Source organism: Chelonia mydas, chromosome 11 (genome assembly GCF_015237465.2).
Source record: "Chelonia mydas isolate rCheMyd1 chromosome 11, rCheMyd1.pri.v2, whole genome shotgun sequence".
Lineage (NCBI taxonomy): Eukaryota > Metazoa > Chordata > Testudines > Cheloniidae > Chelonia > Chelonia mydas.
The window spans coordinates 165,117-187,973 of record NC_051251.2 but is presented as its reverse complement, the minus strand read 5'-3'; the positions used below and the strand labels follow the sequence as shown (position 1 = coordinate 187,973).

The 22,857-nt window shown below is 47.0% G+C and overlaps 1 protein-coding gene across 5 annotated transcripts in view; it reads left to right on the top strand.

The window, feature by feature from the left end:
• The window catches only part of LOC102934044 (unconventional myosin-X), a 287,560-nt gene that overhangs the window by 107,809 nt on the left and 156,894 nt on the right, over positions 1-22,857 (top strand). For all 5 annotated transcript variants that reach the window (XR_006284703.1, XM_037912692.2, XM_043524831.1 and 2 more), the window contains 6 exons: positions 2,031-2,149; positions 11,211-11,357; positions 11,956-12,056; positions 14,188-14,254; positions 14,847-14,939; positions 22,420-22,488. Coding sequence is in view for 4 of the 5 variants with exons in the window: in XM_037912692.2 (XP_037768620.1) it covers positions 2,031-2,149; positions 11,211-11,357; positions 11,956-12,056; positions 14,188-14,254; positions 14,847-14,939; positions 22,420-22,488 (596 nt within the window). In the remaining variant the exon portion in view is untranslated. The remainder of the gene's footprint in view (positions 1-2,030; positions 2,150-11,210; positions 11,358-11,955; positions 12,057-14,187; positions 14,255-14,846; positions 14,940-22,419; positions 22,489-22,857) is intronic.

The following is a 22,857-nucleotide window of genomic DNA, read 5'->3' as shown; positions in this document are numbered from 1 at the left end:
TCCCCATCTAGTGTCCTGTCTCTGGCCATTGGGGATTTTTACTACAGGCAGTCACCGATGAGCCACATGCCATTGTAGGCAGCCCTGTCACACCATACCCACCATAAACTTACCAAGCTCAGTCTTGAAGCCAGTTAGGTTTTTTGCCCCCACTGCTCCCCTTGGGAGGCTTCTCTAGAACTTCATTCCTCTGATGATTAGAAACCTTCGCCTAATTTCAAGCCTAAACTTGTTGATGGCCAGTTTCCGTGTATTTGTTCTGGGGTCCACATTGATACTTAAGTTAAATAACTCCTCTCCCCCCCTCGTATTTATCCCTCTGATGTATTTATACAGAGTAATCATATCTCCCCTAAGCCTTCTATTGGTTAGACCAGTGCTTTCCCAAACTTGTTCCACCACTTGTGCAGGGAAAGCCCCTGGCAGGCTGGGCTGGTTTGTTTACCTGCCGCGTCCACAGGTTCGGCCAATCACGGCTCCCAGTGGCCGCTGTTCGCTGCTCCAGGCCAATGGGAGCTGCTGGAAGTGGCGGCCAGCACATCCCTCGGCTGAACCTGTGGACGTGGCAGGTAAACAAAGCAGCCCGGCCCGCCAGGCGCTTTCCCTGTATACGCGGCTGAACAAGTTTGGGAACCACCGGGTTAGACTAAACAAGCCAAGCTCTTTGAGTCTCTTCTCATAAGATAGGTTTTTCATTCCTCAGATCATCGTAGTAGCCTTTCTCTGAGCTTGTTCCAGTTTGAATTAATCTTTCTTAAACATGGGAGACCAGAATTGCACAAAATACTCCAGACGAGGTCTCACCAGTGCCTTGTATAATGGTACTAACACTTCCCTGTCTCTACTGGAAATTCCTTATCTGATACATCCTAGGACTGCATTAGCCTTTTTTACAGTTGCATCACATTGATGGCTCGTAGTCATCCTGTGATCAACCAATACACCCAGCTCTTTCTCCTCTGCTGTCACTTCCAACTGATAAATCCCCAGTTTATAGCAAAAATTCTTGTTGATAGTTCCTAAATGCATGACTTTTCACTATTAAATATCATCCCATTTCTATTACTCCAGTTTGCAAGATCATCCAGGTCTTGTATGGTATTCCGGTCCTCCTCAGTATTGGCAGTACCTCCCAACTTTGGGTCATCTGAAAATTTTATTAGCATACTCCCACTTTTTGTGTCAAGGTCAGTAATAAAAATGTTAAATAAGGTCGGTCCCAAGACTGATCCCTGAGGTACTCCGCTAGTAACCTCCCTCTGGCCTGACAGTTCACCTTTCACTATGGCTTGTTGTAGTCTTCCCTTTAACCAGTTCCTTATCCACCTTTCAGTTCCCATATTAATCCCCATCTTCTCTAATTTAGCTAATAGTTTTTCATGTGGAACTGCATCAGATGCCTTACTGACATCCAGGTAGATTAGGTCTATTGCATTTCCTTTGTCTAAACAAACAGTTATCTTCTCAAAGAAAGAAAAGGAGTACTTGTGGCACCTTAGAGACTAACCAATTTATTTGAGCATGAGCTTTTGTGAGCTACATGCTCAAATAAATTCCTTAGTCTCTAAGGTGCCACAAGTACTCCTTTTCTTTTTGCGAATACAGACTAACACGGCTGTTACGCTGAAACCTTCTCAAAGAAAAATATTAGTAACTCTGTTACCACCTCTTGAATAAAACAGTTGAAACAATTGTAGAAAAATCTACAATTACTTTGTTATTTAAGCTACTTACTTTTTGCAGTTCACCAAGTTTGGAACAGATCATTTAACTTTAGGAAACATCCTAACAGCCCTTTCTTATCTTAATCACTTGTTAATCACTCTGTTTATAAATAAAATTCTGACTCCCTGCCTCGGGGGCACAAGCTGGGAGAAGTCTTCTGTCTCCTCATTCAGGCTGCCTGCCTGAGGCTTGCAGTTTGTGGGGGGGCAACGCCCCCCATGCCCCACCCAAAATCTGCTTATGAGCAAAAGCCTGTATCACTGAGGTGAACGTGGACAATTAAAGTTACTGTTCTTCTGTCCTAGTACTGAACAATGCCAGTGACCTGCTGGGCTTAGATGCCTTCCAGCTGTCTGAGGTGCTGACTCAGAGATCCATGATTCTACGGGGAGAAGAGATCAGTTCCCCTCTCACTGTGGAGCAGGTGAGTGTCTGGCTTCCTGTGCACTTGCAATCATGTGCTCTGTTTCAGTGTCACTTCATGGATTTTGCCCCAAGGTGGCAGCGTTTGCATACATTAAAGGGAAGAAATGAGCAGCACCATGAGGCCTGCAAAATGGCTGTTCGATGGAATATTGTGTGCTCTGTGGGCGGAGGAAGAGAAGGAGGATTGTGTGTTTTTTCAGGGACCAGACAATGAAAACTTACGTGGAACTGAGTGGGGAAGTGGTAAAAAGAGAAATTCATATCCGAACCAAATCTGTGACTGGGTACTGTTAGTATGGAGCTGGGCTTGGACCCAGGATGGAGGGGTGGGGCTCCTAGGCTTCATCTGGGGTGGGCTGAGTTTTGGAGCTTGGCGGTGGGTGGGGGTGTGTGGAGCTGGTCCCTGCTTCTGACTGGGTTGTGTGGGTATAATGACTGATGGAGAGAGAGACCCAGGCATCTTAGAGAACAATAACTGAGCTGTGGGAACTCTCCATTTGGGTCTTAGTGAGTAGTCTCAGGCCTGACTGATGGGGACAAACTGCAGATTAGTTTAGTGCTGCATGCCCTTTCCCTCAGGACAATCTTCCTGTTATCCAGTAGAGCCAGTATTCAAATATAACTTTTAACAAACAGTCTGATCTGCATTAGTGAGGGAAGTGACGTATCTGAGAATATAAACAGCGTAGTGCTTGAGCCCTAATGTTGTTGTGTCTATTTAGGTTCTTCGGTGGTTCATAACATCATGGTGTCAATTAACCTGAATAACTATATGGTACTGTAGGTCATTAACCCTTAGGAAGCTAGTCATGTGAGGGCCCAGTTGCTGTTTTTACACATGCATAGGTGACTTTTTTTTTTTTTTGAAAATCTTGTCCTGTGTTAATAAAATCTAACTGTGAAGGACAGCAGTCTGCTACTGAGCAGAAATGTAGAATTACCAGGGGCGAGTGAGCATCATACTACAGCAAAGCCAACATCTGTAATGCTACAGGGAAGACTGAGAATACCAAAGGGAGCCCCAGGCAGTTCAGAACAATAACATGTGGCGATACAGATTAAAAAATAGCATACTGCTTGGGCAGAACTTTTCCCCCATTCAATTGCTGTGGTATCCATCCTTGCTTGTTTTAGATCCCTTGGTGACTCTACATATGAAATGCGTCCATTCACTATTACTGATACAGCAAGCACAATGCTTCCTTCAGAGTCTTTCGCTATCAGCTAGTCTCTCTGCATTGACCTGCATTGACCTACGTATGGACCTGCCAAATCCACTCCCCGCCCTGGGCCTCCAAATACTGTGTCCAGCTATTTCCAGATGTCATTCTGGGTACAGAGGATGGAGCTGCCAGGAAGTTCTTATTGTGTAATAGGCTCATTACCATTCTGAGCTTTGACATTTCAGTGTTGAATGGTGGGAGCTGGGCAAAGTCAGGCAAGGCTGGGAGAATGAAAGGAGCCATTCAGAATCCCCGTTGAGCCACTGTATGGGGAAAGCAGCTTTGTTGAGTTATTCCCGGGTGGGAAGGGCCCATTCCTGGAAGATGAGGCCAAGACGTATAACCATACAGTCTGTCTGGCGGAGTGTTTCTCTTCCCTGCAGCTGGTTCATTAAAAGGGGTTGTCTAGAACGGGTGCTTCAGCCCTCATAAATGAGATTGACCATCTGAGCAGAGGGAGAAAACCCCATAGGGCCAGTGTGTCTTTGCTTTACAGCTACCTCTTGGGCTGAGTTGAATACATGTCCCAGGATGTGCTTGAGGCTGCTAGGTGACAGTATAAAGGGGCAATTCTCCCCTGGGCACACCCACCTGGAGTGTCTGCCTTCAACATTCCAGACTGGATAAAACAGTAGGAAGTGAATGTTTAGAATGCTGAGACCCCACTTGGGGAGAGGGGCTGGGGTGGGGCTGCAAGGTTTTCTGACAGATGAAGAGCAACAGCAAAATGAGGGAGGAGCTGGCATCTCTCGGGCCAGGCTGAATTGGGCAGAGAAAGGCTGGGTTCTTTCAGCCCTGGCTCTGTGCAAAAGCTGAGAGAAGGGAAGGGTCTCTTGGAAGGTTTGTGTTCCCACAGGACATGACTGCTGATTGTATTGCCTTAGGGAGAATCATGATGCATCTGGATATGGGATCTTCTTCAGGACAGCACCTCAAGCAGTCTGTTGTGTGGTGGATGGCCTACCTGTAACTTCAATGCTGTGTGCATAGAAAGGCTTGAAGGAAGGGACCCTTAAAGCTAGTAGTGCTGTTGTGAAATTCTCTCTGGAGCTAGGGCTCAGCAGTGGAGACCTATGCTTTGGCAAAGACCTTGCATGGTAGGCTAAATCATGAAAGGGACATCTTTGAAATAGTCCCAGCTTACAGTTACTCAAAATGAAGAGCTGAGTCAAGTCATTACGGGTTGGCAAGCCTAACTTCCGTATCAGGCAGATTGGTTGAAACTATAGGAAAGAACAGAATTATCAGACACACAGATGAACACAATTTGTGGCAGAAGTCAACACTGCTTTTGTCAGGGGAAATCATGCCTCACCAATCTGTTAGAATTCTTTGAGGGTGTCAACAAACGTGGACAAGGGTGATCCACTGGGTCTTCTTCGTGTAACAGTCCCTATGTGTATTCCGCACACGGGTACACATACGTGCCATTTGCCTGAGTCCAGAAATTCTTCCAAGCAATGTCCATTGATTCGCACATGTGCTATGGCTCTCCTCGTGCTCCCGACTAAGGTCTTTCTGGTTCCTTCTTACCACTACGTGGCCGGAATCAGAATTTTATGTCCTCTTTAAAACTTGTAAAGACATTTGTAAATAGTTTTATTTCTTAGCTTAATAGTTAAAGTTCATAGAATATTTAGTAGAGTGTTTTTCTTCCTTCCTTTCTCCCTGGTTGGAGAACCCTTCCAAGGCTCCAGGACTACGCCCAGAATCCCAGGATTCAAGCATTGCATCTCTTGCCCTCTCTCCTTCCCAGTCAGTGACAAACATCAATGCTGCCTCTACAGACTGGTAGAGGAGAATATCTCTGCAAAGTGTAGTATCTGTCACTCTTTCTCACCCAGAACTCGGGATGCCTGGGAGCTTCACCTGAGAAAGCACCTGATGGAGAAAACTATGAACCTCTTCTCCAATCCAGGCCAGGCAGATCCCCCTCCCCCCTGTACATTGGCATCAGTTAACCGTCAGTGCCCCTCCAACCACGTGCCTGGGACTGGAGCCTCCAACACCTAAGCTCAAAGGCTCCTCTTCTAGGGCTCCCCACGAGGGCAGAGGGCACTCTTATGGGCATGAGGACAGATCCCCGTCAAGGACTGTCCATAAGAGATGCGCTCCCTCTGCAAGTTTGATGAGATGTCGCACATAGAACCTAAGGAGCTGGCTCTGCTAATGACCCCCAGATTGGAGGGCAAAGCACATAAAAAGAAAGATCCACTAGTTCTGTTAGTCACCTCAATACCCAAGTGTAAGGACTGACATTCACTGACTCCATCTACTCCATCATCAGTACTGCGTCATTATCTAAGGATCATCCAGCTGCCGTAGACATACCGGGTCCATCAGACTTGACTGCTGGAACCCCTAGGATACCAAGGCATATGGAAACTTTCATGCACTGGAGGATATATCCCTCCCTTATCCACTGTCTCCACTTTCCTCCAGCCTGGCCCTCCTGAGAGATATTACTCAGGAGGAGGCGTCTACATTGATGTCCCAGGAACTGTCCCACCTCCAGCCATCTGGCCAGGAGTGTTTCGGTACTGACTGCCCCGGCACTACTGCTGGAGCAGGTTTTGAACTCAGATGAGTCAGAAGTGTGAGCCGCTCCTGTATGTCTACAGCCCGGGCGGGGGCAAACTTTGTGGCCCGAGGGCCACATCGGGGTTGTGAAACTGTATGGAGGGCCGGGTAGTGAAGGCTGTGCCTCTCCAAACAGCCTGGCCCCCTCCCACTTCCCGCCCCCTGACTGCCCGCCTCAGAACCCCCGACCCATCCAACCCCCCTGCTCCTTGTCCCCGACCGCCCCCTCCTGGGACCTCCTGCCCCCTGACTGCCCCCTCAGATCTCCCGACCCATCCAACCCCCCTGCTCCTTGTTCCCTGACCGCCCCCTCCTGGGACCTTCTGCCCCCTGACTGCCCCCTGGGGACCCCACCCCCATCCAACCCCCCCGTCCCCTGAGTGCCCCCCCACCCCCTATCCACACCCCCGCCCCCTGACACTTCCCGGGACCCCACCCCCTATCCAGCCCCCCCAAGTCCCCGTCCCCTGACTGCCCTCCGGGACCCCCTGCCCCTTATCCAACCCCCCTGCTCCCCGCCCCCTTAGCATGCTGCTCAGAGCAGCAGGAGCTTGCAGCCCCAGTGGAGCCAGCTACGCTGCCCGTGCTGCTCGGCAGGAGTGGCGGGTCAGAGCGCAGGTGGCGTGGCGCTGCGGGGGAGGGGCCAGGGGCTAGCCTCCCCGGCCGGGAGCTCAGGGGCCAGGCAGGACGGTCCCGCAGGCCGTAGTTTGCCCACCTCTGGTCTACAGACACAGTCGAGCCTTGGCAGACATTCAAGGAGTCACGCTCACTATTCCTTGAGTACAACACCTCCTGCCCCCCAGGACCACTGGTACCGAGTCCCTTGCAGGCCCTGCAACTGATCAATCCCTCTTTTTGGCCTTAATGGGGTCTGTGGGATCTTTATGGCAGGCATCCGGGCCCTTCTCAAGAATTGTACCACTACTCTCCCTCCTGCCAAACAGATCCATCAGTGTATGAGGAGGAGGAGGTGAATCCGGATCTGCAGGTTCCACCAGGTGTCTCATCATCATCTATGGATGAAGCACTTGCTCCTTCCTCACCATCTCCTCCAGATGCCCATCGGTGGTACCAGGAGCTACTGCAAAGAGGTGCCAGTGACCTCCAGATCCCACAAGAGAGAATCCAAGACTGTCAGTGCTGGCTCCTGGATATCTTGCAACCTCAGGGACCAAGCACAGTGACCCTTCTGATCAGTGAGGCCATACTAGAACTGGTCAGAGTTGTATGGCACACTCCAGCATCCTGTTCCCCTACAGTGAAAAGAGCTTAGAGGAGATATTCTTGTTCCTGACAAGGGAGATGAATTTTTGTTTTCCCATCCTTCCCCCAATTCACTGGTGTTACAGACAGTTACAGAAAGGGCTTGGTTGCACTACCAAAGGGCCACCCTGACAGATATGGGCTCTAAGAGACTGGACGTCCTGGGGAGGAGGGTCTTCTTCTCTGCAGGCCTGCAATTTTGTGTTAAACTACCAAACTCAATTAGCGAAATATGATTTTTAAAAACTATTCCAGGCTTGCAAGCTTCATAGACCAACTTCCCACAGAGCACAGAGCCCAATTTCAGTCCCTTCTAGATGAGGGAAAGCTAGTGGCAAAAACAGTTCTCCAGGTCTGGCCATTGGCTTAGTCATGAAAAGTGACTCTTGGCAGTAAGCGTCAGGATTTTCTAGGGAGGTTCTGGATGATGTTCTCCCCTTTGATGATTCAAATCTCTTTAATGAAAGAATACACAAATCCCTGCATTCATTAAAGGACTCAGATCAACTCTGCATTCCCCGGGGATTTATACTTGAACCCCCAGGAGGAAACACCAGAGCCAGTCCTATAGACCAAGACCACCCCTTCCACTTTCACCTTATTACCAGCACCAAGCCGAGCCTCCACGGAAATGTTGAAGCATTCAGAGGCCTCGCTTCTCAGTCCCCTCTACTGCTGTGGCCTCTTCTCACTTCCAACCAACAGCCAAGGGCCATTTTTGGTCAAGACCCGTGTTCTACCACTGATGCCACTCGCCTCTTCGTTCATCACTTTTGGGGGCCATCTTGCATGCTTTGTCCACAACTGGAGGAAGATCATTACAGGAAATTGGGTTTTAGAGATTATCCATCAGGGACACTCATAGAATTTCTCTCCTTCCCTCCTCCTAAACTCTTCCCCATCCCCCTTCAGGGATCACTCTCACAAGGTGATTCTTCAGTGGGAGGCAGAATCTGTTTACATTAAGAGGCAACAGAACACATCCTGCCTCAGTATCATGGGAAGGGTATTTACACCCCATATTTCCTAATCCCCAAAAAGACAGAGGGTAGAGCCCCTTGCTGGACCCTTGGCAACTCAACATCTGTATCTGAATTCCGGATGATTACGTTTGCATCGCTACTCCCCTCCCTTCAGGAAGGGTTGTGGTTTGCAGCTTCGACATGAAGGAAGTGTATTTCCACACGGCTCTTCACCCCTCACACAGGAAGTTCCTATGTTTTATGGTAGGCCAGGAACATTTCCAGTTTTGAGTCCTCCCCTTTGGGTTAGCTACGGCACCCAGAGTATTTACAAAAGTTTCCTCTGTAATAGCAGCCCTGATGAGACACCAGGGCTAAATGGTATTCCCATACCTGAACGATTGCCTCCTGGTAGGCCGCTCACATCAGGAGGTTAAGTCGTTGACAGGGCAATAGTTCTAGGCATTTGCATAAACAGAGAAAAGTCTGTTTTATCACCCACAAGAACAGTAAAGTTTATAGGGGCAATGTTGGACTTTATTTCCGTGACACTGTTCCTCCCTGCGAACAGGTTTCTTACAGTCCACAACCTGGTTTCATGCATTACCCACTGACCATGAACCACAGTGCACAGGGCCCTTTCACTGCTAGGCCACATGGCCAGGTGCATTGCCGTAACACCGTTTGCCAGGTTTCATTTGTGGTACCTGTAAGCTTGGCTTCTCTTGATCTATTGACCAGATAAGGACCATGTCAACTCCAAGGTGAGCAGTCCCACCAGAGTTATCACCTCTTTTTGCTTGGTGGTCAAACCCTGAAGAAATCATGGTGGGTATTCCCTTCAGCCCTCCCATCCCCAGAATCACCATTGTGACAGATGCCTCCTGCCTGGGGAGGGATGCTCACCTGGACCCCATGAAAGGCCAGATGACACATAAACGTACTAGAAGCGTGGGCGGTTCACCTTGCATGCAAGGCCTTCCTTTCACTCCATACGCCTATTCCATATATAAGTAACATCAGACAATATCACCACTGTGGTCTATGTAAACAAACAAGGAGGACTGAGATCTCATCCTCTCTGCCTGGAAGCCATTAGTCTTTGGAACTGGTGCATCAGGCTGCATCTCAGTACAGGCTGCGTACCTTCTGGTATTCAGAACTCCCTTGCAGACAAACTCAGCAGAAGCTTCTTGGCAGACCATGAGTTGGAGGTCTGTGACAATGTCTTAAGTGAGATCTTTACACAGTGGGGTACACTGCAGTGTGACCTTTTTGTGCCCCAGACAGACAGAAAGCTTCCCCTGTATTGCTCCAGTGGAGCCATAGGTCGCAGCTCCCCGGGTGACACTATACTCCTGACCTGGATGAACGACCTCATGTATTATCTTTCCTCCCATACCCCTGCTTCCACAGGTCATAGGGAAGGTACATCATGACAGAGTCAACATCATCCTATTAGCATCCTACTGGCCCAGACAGTTCTGGTTCACAGAACTTCTAATGATGTCTGCACTCCCTGCGCTGTCTCCTCTGATCAGGATCCATCCATTCACAGGCCTCCTAACTCAGGATGGGGGGAAAATCAGGCATCCCAACCCAGATTCCCTCCACCTCATGGCCTGGTGTTTTGGTGGGCGTTGGATATAGAATGCTCTTGCTACCTAGCCAAATGGAGACATTTTTGGCGTAGGCACAACTCCAACATTCTTCAGCCACTGGAAGTATCCTTAAAAAAAAGAACGAGGAGTAGTTGTGACACCTTAGAGACTAACAAATTTATTTGAGCATAAGCTTTCGTGGACTAAAACCCACTTCATCGGATGCATGCAGTGGAAAATGCAGTAGGAAGATATATATACACACACAGAGAGAACACGAAAAAATGGGTGTTGCCATACTCACTATAACGAGAGTGATTAGTTAAGGTGAGCTATTATCAGCAGGAGAAAAAAAATCCATGGTATGCCCACACCTTGAATACTGTGTGCAGTTCTGTTCCCCCATCTCAAAAAAGTTATATTAAAATTGGGAAAAGTACAGGAAAGGGCAACAAAAATGATTCGGGATATGTAACGGCTTCCGTATGAGGAGAGATTAAAGAGACGGGGATTATTCTTCTTAGAAAAGAGCTGACTAAGGGGGGATATGATAGAAGTCTATAAAGTCTCCACTGGTATGGAGAAAGTAAATAAGGAAGTGTTATTTATTCCTCCTCAGAACACAAGAGCTAGGGGCCACCAAATGAAATTAATAAGCAGCAGATTTAAAACAAATATAAGGAAATACTTCTTCACATAAGGCACAATCAACCTGTGGAACCTGTTGTCAGGGGATGCTGTGAAGGCCAAAAGTATAACTGTATTCAAAAAAGAATTAGGTACGTTCATGGAGGCTAAGTCCATCAGTGGCTATTAGCCAAGATGGTCAGGAACGCAACCCCATGCTCTGGGTGTCCCTAGCCTCTGACTGCCAGAAGTTGGGACTGGATAACAGGGATGGATCACTTGATAATTGCCCTGTTCTGTTGATTCCCTCTGAAGCATCTGGCACCAGCCCCTGTTGGAAGACAGGATACTGGGCTAAATGGAACATTGATCTGACCCAGTATGGCCATTCTCACGTTTTTGTGTTCTTAAGATGTCAGTGTTCTTTGTATCTGTGTGTCTTCTCTGTAGCTCTAAATTCTTGACTCAAAGGTCGAGTCTCCCCAAAGTGACTTCAAGGTCTCTTGCCATGCCCTCAGCACTTGCGTCCCAGGTGTCAATGGTCTTTCACTAGCTTCAGACTTTTGACTGTGCTGTGGCTAGGCCAATGGTAGCCTTGTGCAAAAGCTGCTTACTAAACATTATACAACGTATATTCGATGGGGCAGCCAGCCATACATATGGCTCTGTCCAGCTGGCAGTGTGATAACTCTGTAGGATGGGGATGTAAATTGTTAGTGTCGTAAAGTAGTGACAGTGGTAATATCCATGTGCTCCTTCTGCTCACCTATCATGACAGCTTTTTCCACCTTATATGCTCACAGGCGGTTGACTCTAGGGACTCTCTCTCAATGGCACTGTATTCCCAGTGCTTCTCATGGCTCATTGGCAAGATTAATATGAAGATCAAAGGGAAGGAAAACTTTAAGTCTGTGGGCATCCTGGATATCTTTGGCTTCGAGAACTTTCAGGTCAGTACTTTATCTTTCTGGGGGCCAGGTTTTTTCTGAAGATTCACTGGATGTATGAAGGAAATTTGCTAGGCTGATACCTGGTGTGGATCAATACAACACATATTGGGAAACGTCTTTCCAACACAGATCGCCTGTGAGAGTGAGCAAGAAACACTTGGCTGCCCTTTTGCAGTGCATGTCCTCCTGTGGGCTGTGATAGATGGCTAGTTCCCCTTTTTGGGTGGGTTGTGATAGACATTAGTTGTACCTTGAGATATGTGTGCACAGTAGATGTCTGGTTTCTAAAACATTCACATTCTTGCTTGTGTTCTTGTGGTAACAGGCGAGGGATGCCTATTAATTAGCTGCTCTGTGACAGAATGAATAACCAATAGGAAAGAAAAGAGAGAGTGAGGTGATACCAGACTCTTCTACTCTCCTCTGCTTTATCCAAAGGCTAGTAAATTCTGGCCTTGGAGTTCATATAGACACCGTTCATTAAATGCTGGTCTTCTGTATGCAGTTTCCCTTCCACGTTGTCCTCACAGGAAGACTTTTTTATAGACCTGCCACCTGAATTTTAATTTTTATCATCTTTGTTTTTCCTCTCTTGTAGATTAATAGTTTTGAACAGTTTAACATTAACTATGCCAATGAGAAACTCCAGGAATACTTCAACAAACACATCTTCTCCCTGGAGCAGCTAGAGTACAACAGGTAATGAAGGGAAGGGAGCCGTGCCTCTGTTCAAATTTCAGGATGCAAAACTGAGAACTGTCCAGTGCACTGTTTTGTTAGAGTGGGACTTCTGTCTTCAAGCAAGAAGTGCTCTCGAATGTTTCATTATTATTTTTTATTACTGTAGTGCCTAGGAGCCATTGTGCTAGGCACTGTACAAAGACGGTTTCTGCCCCAGATTGCTTACAGTAACCCCCAGCTGTAACTCAGTATCTCACATAAGATCTTTCTGAGGCTACAATCTCAACGTTGAATTGGTTCAAATATCAAGTTTTGCCTGGTTTCCACCCTAAACAATAAACCCTTTCCTGGCACCTGAAACTTAGCCCAGTCTTGCTGGAAGGAGGTGAACTAAAGCAAACCAGGCACAAGTTTAAGATTTGTAAAGTTTTACTTGTTTTCAAATGTTATAATGAAAGTTTTTCAGCACCCTGCCCGTCTCTAACTTCCTTCTGTTTCATCCGTACTCTCTCAGCTAGTCATTCACAGAGCCAGACGCAGCTCCTTTCTGTCACGTGATGAAGGTGTTTCCAAGACGTGTGGCCTTTTGTTTCTAAATCCATTGTGGTAGCAAAAAGAAACAAAAATCTGAAAACTCCAAATCCTCTTCTCTTCCTCCAATCAGTAATGGTGTTGTAACCAGATACCTTGGCTCTATTGTACTCAACAAGGTTAGAAGGGAACACTGTGAACATCTGGCTTGACCTCCTGTGTAACACAGGCCTTAGAACTTCCCTGAAACAATTCCTGTTTGAACACACGCATATCTTAGAATAACATCCAGTCTTTATTTAAAAATTGTCAGTGACAGAGAGTCCAGCACCATAACCCATCACTGGGTGGTTCTAATGATTAATTACTCTCACTCTTAAAAATGTATGCCTTATTTCCAAATGGGGCTTTGGTCTGAAAAGGGAAAGTTCCTGAATCTGTAAGTTGAATAGGTCTCTGAGGGCTTTCTTTTTTCTAGTGACTCTTCTTCAGTGGAAGTGGTTGTGGTTTTGTCTTTGAGTTTGAAGGGTCCAACAGAAAGCCCTAGCCAGGTTATTCACTGAGTTTACAGTTGACAGTTGGGCACTCTAGATAGCTATCTACCATTAAGATATTGTATTGATGCCCATCACCATAATATCTGAGCCTCTTGAGAGAGGGCAGCCAGAGAAATATTCCCCTCTAGCTCCAAGACAGAATCATTTATTTTTCTGAATGAGGCAATTGAATAGGGTCATTGAGACTGAATGTGAGCAGCTCTGTAAAGGAGAGCCACTGAACAGATAATTCTTTAAGTTCTGAAGACTGCCAAAATACAAGGCTATTTATACACCCACTCCCGCAGCTGATTCCATCACTGCAGGAAGCACATGTTAAAAACACTATCCTTCCTATGAAGAGAGATTTTTCCTAAAGATCAGATTGGAAGTGTCCAAACTCTGTGGCTGGATTTTAGAAAGGACTCAATAATGTTATGACTAATATTGTTTTTTGATATGCTAAAGACAGGATCTTTTGCTTCAGGATATCAGCTAATCTCCTCAGTAGTCAGGAAATAGCTTCTGTGTATCACATTGCACAGTTGGCCAAGCGTATTATGGCACCAGAGGCAGGATATTACACTTGACCGATCAGTGTTCTGATCTGGTACAGCAAATTCTACATTTCCTTCAGTTCTGGAATAGAAGCTACTCTCTGAAGAAATCCCAGAGCCTCAGTTAAATCCTTCCAAATCTGTGAGGCCGCTGCCAAGGGCATTATTGGATAAATGCAAGGCTCTTAAAAAACATGGATTCATTGAATTATTTTTTTTTTTTTACATCCCAGTGAAGAAAATATCAATTTTTTTGTTCCTTTGCGGTAGGCATGTCTATCTTGGAAATTTCCAGATATTTTGCTTCCAGTTGTTCCTCCACCTCCTACTCCCCCCTGGAAGTCATGTCTTCTACTTCCTACTTTCTTCTCCAGGGAGCCTGGGGATGGTGGTGGTGTGGTCCCTCCCTTGAATCCCTCTTGGGTCCTCGCAATGTAGCACTGAGCTGCCTCATTCCTTCACCCCAGCCCAGGGACTGGGAGATTACTCCTTATATCACTGGTTTTTTTTCTTCTTGTTTGGCAGGGAGGGAATAAGCTGGGAAGCCATTGACTGGATGGACAATGCAGAGTGCTTAGATCTCATTGAGAAGGTGGGCAGTTCTTTATAGAATTCATCTGGTTCCAAGTATCCTGGCAGGCTTGACCTGGCATGACACTTAACAATTTTTCCTTCCCCACACTTAGGCATTTGTTTTTATTGTACTTTGCCAATGCATGGCCTAAGCTGCAGGGCTGGCTCCCACATTCTGTTCTGTGGTTGGCTATCACATGGTCTCTGGGATTCTGCTGGTGTTTCCACGTGTTAAAGCATGGGTAGATCAGCAAGATCTTTTTCACATCTTGTTCTCCCAAGAGCATGGGCCTCTTCATCCCCTAGAAAGCCCCTCTGTAAGAATGCAAATCCTCTGCTCATTGTTTGGGATGGACTTAGATAGGGCTTTAACCTTCAAAATATGGATTTTATAAAGAAATTTCATTTCCACATACTTGGCGACGAGCCAGCGTTCTACTTGTTGAGTCTGTAGATTGGCCACCAGGCGCCCTTTACACTTAAGCTTTCTAGGGTGTAACTCGAAGGGTGTCATTCAGCATGACAGTCTCAAACCTTTATTTCTCTAGCCTGAATCCTGTGCAGTTTGTAGTTTTACTGGTTGGTAAAGGCTGTCTCTCATTTGGCTGTAGAAACTAGGTTTGCTGGCACTGGTCAATGAGGAGAGTCGATTTCCCAAGGGCACAGACAGCACCCTCTTGGAAAAACTGCACAACCAGCATGCGGTAAGTAAGCAAACCATCCCCTAGGCCAGGGGTGGGCAAACTTTTTGGCCCAAGGGCCACATCTGGGTATGGAAATTGAATGGCAGGCCATGAATGCTCACAAAATTGGGGGGAGATCAGGGCTGGGGTAGGGGGCTGGGGCGCATCAGAGGTGCAGGCTCCGGCCAGCGCTTACCTCAAGCAGCTCCTGGAAGCAGCGGCATGTCCCTTCTCCAGCTCCTATGTGGAGGCATGGCCAGATGGCTCTGCGCGCTGCCCCATCTGCAGGCGCCGCCCCTGCAGCTCCCATTGGTCACAGTTCCATTGTTTGGGGTTTGACTCCTAGTGCCCCCGATGTGACTGCACAGTGTGTTGGGTTTGCTCCCGTGTCTCGATGCCTCACTCAGGGCATGTCTATACTTATGCTAAATCAACACTGCTGCGATCGATGCAGTGATGTCGATTTAGCGGGTCTGGTGAAGACCCGCTAAGTCGATGGCAGAGTGCTCTCCTGTCGATGTCTTACTCCAGCTTTCTGAGAAGTGTAAGGTAAGTTGGTGGGAGAGCGTCTCCCATCGACACAGCAGAGCGTAGACACGTAACTGAAGTAATGTAACTTAGGTCGACTTGCAGCTGTAGCGTAGACCAGCCTCAATGGCGGTGGCTCTGTAGTGTTGAGCTGTCTCTCTCCATCTTCCCGGGTCAGGCACAGATCTGTCTCATTGTTTTTGATGGAAAGTCTTTGATCATTCCTGGTAGTTTGGGGAAACCTCCTTCCTGCCTTTTGTCATACAATGCTGGAGCAGTCAGTCCTAGGATCATAGGTAAGGCTACGATTTAGTCACGGGTATTTTTAATAAAGGTCAGGTCTGCGATCTGTCCATGACTTTTATTATAAATACCCCTGACTAAATCTTAGGTGCTCTGGGGGACACCAGGGTGTTGCTGCTGCTCTGGGTGGGGGCCTCTGGTGCGGCACCGCTGCTCTCCAGGGGTTGGTGGGGGCACAGCCCAGGGCCCCTCTACTGCTGCTCTGCAGAGAGGGTAGGCCAGGGGCGCCCTGGACCAGCTGCCTAGGGCCACCCAAGCAGCGGCTGGTGCAGCTGGCCCCGGGGGCGCCCGAGAAGGGGCCAGTGCCGCTGGCCCTGTGGATGCCCCAGTTGCTCAGATTGCCCTGGGGTCAGACACACCGGCCGCTGCAGAAGTCACGGAGGTCCCAGAAAGTCATGGAATCCGTGACCCGGTGAAAGACTCCCAGCCTTAATCATAGGAATTGCCCTACCAGATTAGTACACCTAGTCCTGTATCCTGTCTCTGACAGTGACCAGCACCAGCTGCTTCAGAGGAAGGGGGAGAAACACCTTAGTAGACAGTTACAGAATAATTCTCTACTTAGGTAGCGAACATAAGAATGGCCATAGTGGGTCAGACCAAAGGTCCATCCAGCCCAGTATCCTGTCTACTGACAGTGGCCAATGCCAGGTGCCCCAGAGGGAGTGAACCTAACAGGTAATGATCTAGTGATCTCTCTCCTGCTATCCATCTCCACCCTCTGACAAACAGAGGCCAGGGACACCATTCCTTACCCATCCTGTCTAATAGCCATGAATGGACTTAACCTCCATGAATTTATCCAGTTCTCTTTTAACCCCTGTTATAGTCCTAGCCTTCACAACCTCCTCAGGCTAGGAGTTCCACAGATTGACTGTGCGCTGGGTGAAGAAGAACTTCCTTTTATTTGTTTTAAACTAGCTACCCATTAATTTCATTTTGTGGCCCCTAGTTCTACCTACCTCCCACCTGCTGCTGCTTGCCCCTCTCCCAAACATCCACCCCCCCAACACACACCTTAACCATGTCTATTCGTGATCTGAAGCAGGAGGGTTTATTTCCTCTTTTTTTTTTATTTAAATTAAATCTTGTCTAATAGAACTGTTAATTTTTTCATTATTCACATAAACACCCAATCCTTTTAACAGTACTGTGTTCCTTGCCTCCATTATATCAAATGACTGAGGTAATTACATAGGGTAATTGTGCAATCTGTATAAAAATATTTCCTTGTATCAGTCTTAAATTTGCTGCCTTTCAATTTCATCGAATGTCCCTTTGTTTTTATATTGTCAGATGGGGTAAACAGAAATGCCTAATTTACCTTCTTTATCCTGTTCATTATTTTGTAGCTTCATTTTATTGTATACTTGTAGCTTGTCCCCCCACCCTAATCCTTTATTCATCTCTTCTCTGAATTGTCTGGGTCTCTTCAGTTTCTCTTCACATGGAAAATTTCTCAGGCTTCTGTTGCCTGTCTCTGAACCCCTCTTTGTCTGTATATCCTTTCTGAGATAAGTGACCAGAATCAAATACTGTATCACTGGTAAGAAGGACCATTGATTTATAAAATTACATTGCAATATTTTCAGTAGTATTTTCCATTTCTTGCCTTTATGCTTCCAAATATTTTGTTTGCTTTTTTGTTTGCAACTGCTGTGCATTGAACAAAGTTTTCACTGAGCTGCCCACAATGCCACCTATGTCTGTGTTTTCGTGAGGGATTGTAGTTAATGTAGAGTCCAGTGAGGTGTATGAGAGACTGGGGGATTTGAGTGAAGATAAAGAAAGGAGGGATTTATAGGTGAGGAGGAGGAGAGGTCCATGTACAAGCTAAAGTCTGGCGCCCAGGGAAGGCAGGAGGAGCACAAGAAGGGGCGTAGGCATAGCTGCTGGGGATCCTGTGGCCCTCATGGGGCAGAAGGGGAAAGTTGAGAGAGTTTGGATTCATGAAAGAATGGAGCTGCTTCTTTGAATATGTTTCCTTACGAGTGGTCCACCACAGGAGATGCACACTTGTGTACTCTTGACCAGAGATTTGAATCAGCAGTGTCCATTTGTCCACACCTGCACACTACAAAACTTGTGCTCCAGAGTGACGGTATATGGGGACGAGCAGACGGGCTGCAGCTCCAGTTCCTTCTCAACTGCCTACGTCTTGAGATGGAGAAATTGGCATGTCTGCTGTTTCCTAGAAGCTGTTACCCGTTATTTTATTTACTTTACTCAGTTTTTGTTTTTGTTTTGTATTAATATTTGCTTTTTCCTTCTTCAATTTTGCACAGATATGTGCTTTAACTGCCACCCTCCTCAGCTCCCTGGCCTTCCTTGTTGGCTTAACTTCTGGGGTATCATAGAATATCAGGGTTGAAAGGGACCTCAGGAGGTCATCTAGTCCAATCCCCTGCTCCAAGCAGGACCAATCTCCAACTAAATCATCACAGCTAGGACTTTGACAAGCCTTACCTTAAAAACCTCTAAGGAAGGAGATTCCACCACCTCCCTAGGTAACCCATTCCAGTGCTTCACCACCCTCCGAGTGAAAAGGTTTTTCCTAATATCCAACCTAAACCTCCCCCACTGCAACTTGAGACCATTACTCCTTGTTCTGTCATCCGGTACCACTGAGAACAGTCTAGATCCATCCTCTTTGGAACCCCCTTTCAGGTGGAACAGAAAATATGGCTTTTTGTATTGGTTGGGGTTGCAATGAAATCCACTGAAGAGCTGCAAAATAACATAGGTGTTCAGGTTCCTGAGGCGTAGAATTGACCTCCAGACACCATTTCTTTTGGGAACCAGGAAATATTTGGAATAAAATCCTCTTCCCACAATTTCTGGGGAAGCTGGCTCTATCGTCCCCAGATGGAAGGAGGGGATTGAACCTCCAGGTTTAGGAGGTCCATGTGAGGAGAATCCCTGAAGAGGAGGTGGAGGGAGTGGGTGAAAGCATGGCCATGATTAGCGGGCTGGAGCACATGACTTACGAGGAGAGGCTGAGGGGACTGGGATTGTTTAGTTGGCAGAAGAGAAGATGAGGGGGGATTTGATGGCTGCTTTCAACTACCTGATCCACTGTGGGGAGATCCCACGCTTCGCAGATGTTGTGGCAGATTAGGTTGCTGAGCTCCCACTTGTGGTACTGATGGAAGTTTCTGCTTATTGCATCTGCCATCGTGTTCTGGAGACCTGGCAGATAAACTGCAGAAATCTCTGTGTGGTAGGCAAAATACCAGTTCCAGTGATTCTATGCATAAGGACTGAGATCTTGCTCCCCCTTACCGATTTACATAGTGCATTGCCGTCCTGTTGTCTTATTGTTACTCTGACACAAGAACCCTGAATGTTGTAGAAAAAGTGCTGACACACAGAAAAAACTGTCCTTAGTTCTAAGACACTGATGTGAAGCAATGTATCCTGTGGGACCTTTTGCTCTGTGCTCCCCAGCCTAGGAGAAAGGCATCCAGTATGATGATTCTTGTGGGCAGTGGGCATGAAAATGGAGAGGTACAGAAACTCATTTGCCAAGGTTGTGCCTGTTCGGCATGTACACACTCAACTGGGGATGCGGCTGCATATTTTTGGAAGATACCCTGCTATTCCCTACCCCACACTCTTCTACGCCTGCTCTCTGACACCACTAATCCTCCAGGTCATGCTATGTTCCCATCCTTAATTTCTACCAAAGGTCTCACTGGACTTTCATCTCAATCAGGATATCCATCTGCCTGTATTCTTTCCCAAACTTTATTCCTCAAGAGGAGAAGCTAGCTGCCACACTTTATATGTTAGAAAGGCACTCACCTTCTATCTGGACAGAACAAGAATCTTTAGAATTTCCCCTAGACTGTTTGTATCGTTCTCTAAAAGAATGAAAGGACAATCAATTTCCACACAGAGATTGTCAGAGTGGGTTTCAGTTTGTGTCATAGCCTGCTACGAGGCTAATGGGGTACAACTTGTCCCTCTCCAGGGTGACAGCCCACTCCATCAGGGCTCAGTCCACTTCTGTAGCCCTTTCCTTCATTGTAGAAATTTGCAGGGTCACAACCTGGTCCTCAGCTTACAAGTTCTTCAAAGATTGTGCTATCCTATCCATGTCCAAGATGGACACAGTATTGATGATGCTGTCTTCCAAACCATCTTGATCTGCCTCCTCAGCACCGCCTCCTCGTTGAGTCACTGCTTGAGAGTCACCTATTGTGGAACACCCATAGGGACATATACTTGACCTCTTCGTAACTTGAGTTCTTTGAGAAGTTTTTGTCCCTATGTGTGCTCCACCTCCTGCCCTCCTTCCTCTCTGCTGCAGAGTCTTTTGGCTCAGTAGTTGAGAAGAAACTGGACCGACAGCAGGTCTGCTCCTCCCTATATACCCTCACTCTGGAGCACAAGGTTGTGTAGGGTGCAGCCACAGATCTGCGGGCACAGCTGATTCAAATCTCCAGTTGAGAATGCATGGGTCCACTCAAGACCTGTGGTGGAGCACCCATGGGGAACAAAACATCTCAAAGAACTCAAGTTACCAAAAAGTAGGTAACCTTTTGGAGAGATTAGGATGAGAAAGAAGCAAGAGACTTAGGAAGACAGTGGGGAATATGTTGTGGGACGATGAAAAACGTGGGCTTTGCAGGAGAGCGGAGAGGTGAATGTTGACAAAAGACTTTGGATATTATTCTGAGAGGGAATGAGGGAAGTCCAGGAAAGGAAGTGGATTGGGAGGGAAGGAGAGACATTAATAAACAGGGACAAAACAAAAGTGAAAGGGGAGGCAAAACGAATCAAGAAAAGATTCTTGACATGGAGGCAAGAGGGTGGTAGAGAAATCTGGGTGTACTAAAATCAATAGGAGACAGCAAGGGCAAACAGGCTGAACAACATGGACTAGAAGATACCCAGTGAAAGAAAGAAAAGGCAGATGTAAAGAAGAACATAAAACAAAGGGAGACAGGAGAAGTATAATTAATTCTTCTAAAAAGGTGCAGAACTGCTATGCTAAACAAACTCCCTTGATTTTATATCCTGCGCCGAAAGTTTTGGTCAATGCCAAATCTGTGTAAGTATTAGAATCATAGAATATCAGGGTTGGAAGGGACCCCAGAAGGTCATCTAGTCCAACCCCCTGCTCGAAGCAGGAACAAGTCCCAGTTAAATCATCCCAGCCAGGGCTTTGTCAAGCCTGACCTTAAAAACCTCTAAGGAAGGAGATTCTACCACCTCCCTAGGTAACGCATTCCAGTGTTTCACCACCCTCTTAGTGAAAAAGTTTTTCCTAATATCCAATCTAAACCTCCCCCATTGCAACTTGAGACCATTACTCCTCGTTCTGTCATCTGCTACCATTGAGAACAGTCTAGAGCCATCCTCTTTGGAACCCCCTTTCAGGTAGTTGAAAGCAGCTATCAAATCCCCCCTCATTCTTCTCTTCTGCAGACTAAACAATCCCAGCTCCCTCAGCCTCTCCTCATAAGTCATGTGCTCTAGACCCCTAATCATTTTTGTTGCCCTTCGCTGGACTCTCTCCAATTTATCCACATCCTTCCTGTAGTGTGGGGCCCAAAACTGGACACAGTACTCCAGATGAGGCCTCACCAGTGTCAAATAGAGGGGAACGATCACGTCCCTCGATCTGCTCGCTATGCCCCTACTTATACATCCCAAAATGCCATTGGCCTTCTTGGCAACAAGGGCACACTGCTGACTCATATCCAGCTTCTCGTCCACTGTCACCCCTAGGTCCTTTTCCGCAGAACTGCTGCCTAGCCATTCGGTCCCTAGTCTGTAGCGGTGCATTGGATTCTTCCATCCTAAGTGCAGGACCCTGCACTTATCCTTATTGAACCTCATCAGATTTCTTTTGGCCCAATCCTCCAATTTGTCTAGGTCCTTCTGTATCCTATCCCTCCCCTCCAGCGTATCTACCACTCCTCCCAGTTTAGTATCATCTGCAAATTTGCTGAGAGTGCAATCCACACCATCCTCCAGATCATTTATGAAGATATTGAACAAAACGGGCCCCAGGACCGACCCCTGGGGCACTCCACTTGACACCGGCTGCCAACTAGACATGGAGCCATTGATCACTACCCGTTGAGCCCGACAATCTAGCCAGCTTTCTACCCACCTTATAGTGCATTCATCCAGCCCATACTTCCTTAACTTGCTGACAAGAATACTGTGGGAGACCGTGTCAAAAGCTTTGCTAAAGTCAAGAAACAATACATCCACTGCTTTCCCTTCATCCACAGAACCAGTAATCTCATCATAAAAGGCGATTAGATTAGTCAGGCATGACCTTCCCTTGGTGAATCCATGCTGACTGTTCCTGATCACTTTCCTCTCATGTAAGTGAGATCCTCTCATTAGTATCATGCCAGCAGTGTCCTAGCCTTGTATGTAACATATGCAGGCTTTGGGTCCAATTCTGCAATCCTTTGTTCATAGAGCCTGGGAAGATTGGGCCTTTTTATGGTATTGGAATATATATTTGCAAGGTAGATGTAGGTTACTGTGCAGCCTCTGGGGTCAGACTATGGGGCAATCAAGGTCCCCACCCACCCCAGTTTAGGAGCCAAAACTGTTCCTTGGATCATAGCGGAGACAGAGCTGTTGCATGAGCCTGTTTGTTCTTATGGCAGATAACCAGAAACCTTTTTCTTATTTATTTCAGAGTAACCATTACTATGTGAAGCCACGGGTGACAGATCACCAGTTTGGGATCAGGCATTATGCTGGAGAGGTAGGTGTGCATGCTGTATTTTGAAACATGCCCAAGAGGAAGGAGTCAGCAGGATCTAAGCCACTGGCATTCATCTAAGAGTCCTGAGTTATACAAACTGCTGGGAATGGCAGCTCCACTAAGCTTCCTGCTTTGGATCATAGCCCAGAGGAATAGACATGGGGTTGAGTTGGGCCCCTAGGTGTTACTGTGATACAAATAATAAAATGTCCTGAGTTGTGATCTCTTTGCTTCTTCCTTGCTGTGTGTCCTTGGGCAAGTCATTTCCCTTGTTCTGTTCCTCAGTTTTAGCATCTGTAAAATGGGGAGCATGATCTTGACTCACTCCCTAACTAACTGATGTGTGGGAGTGTTTTGAGCATGTATAGA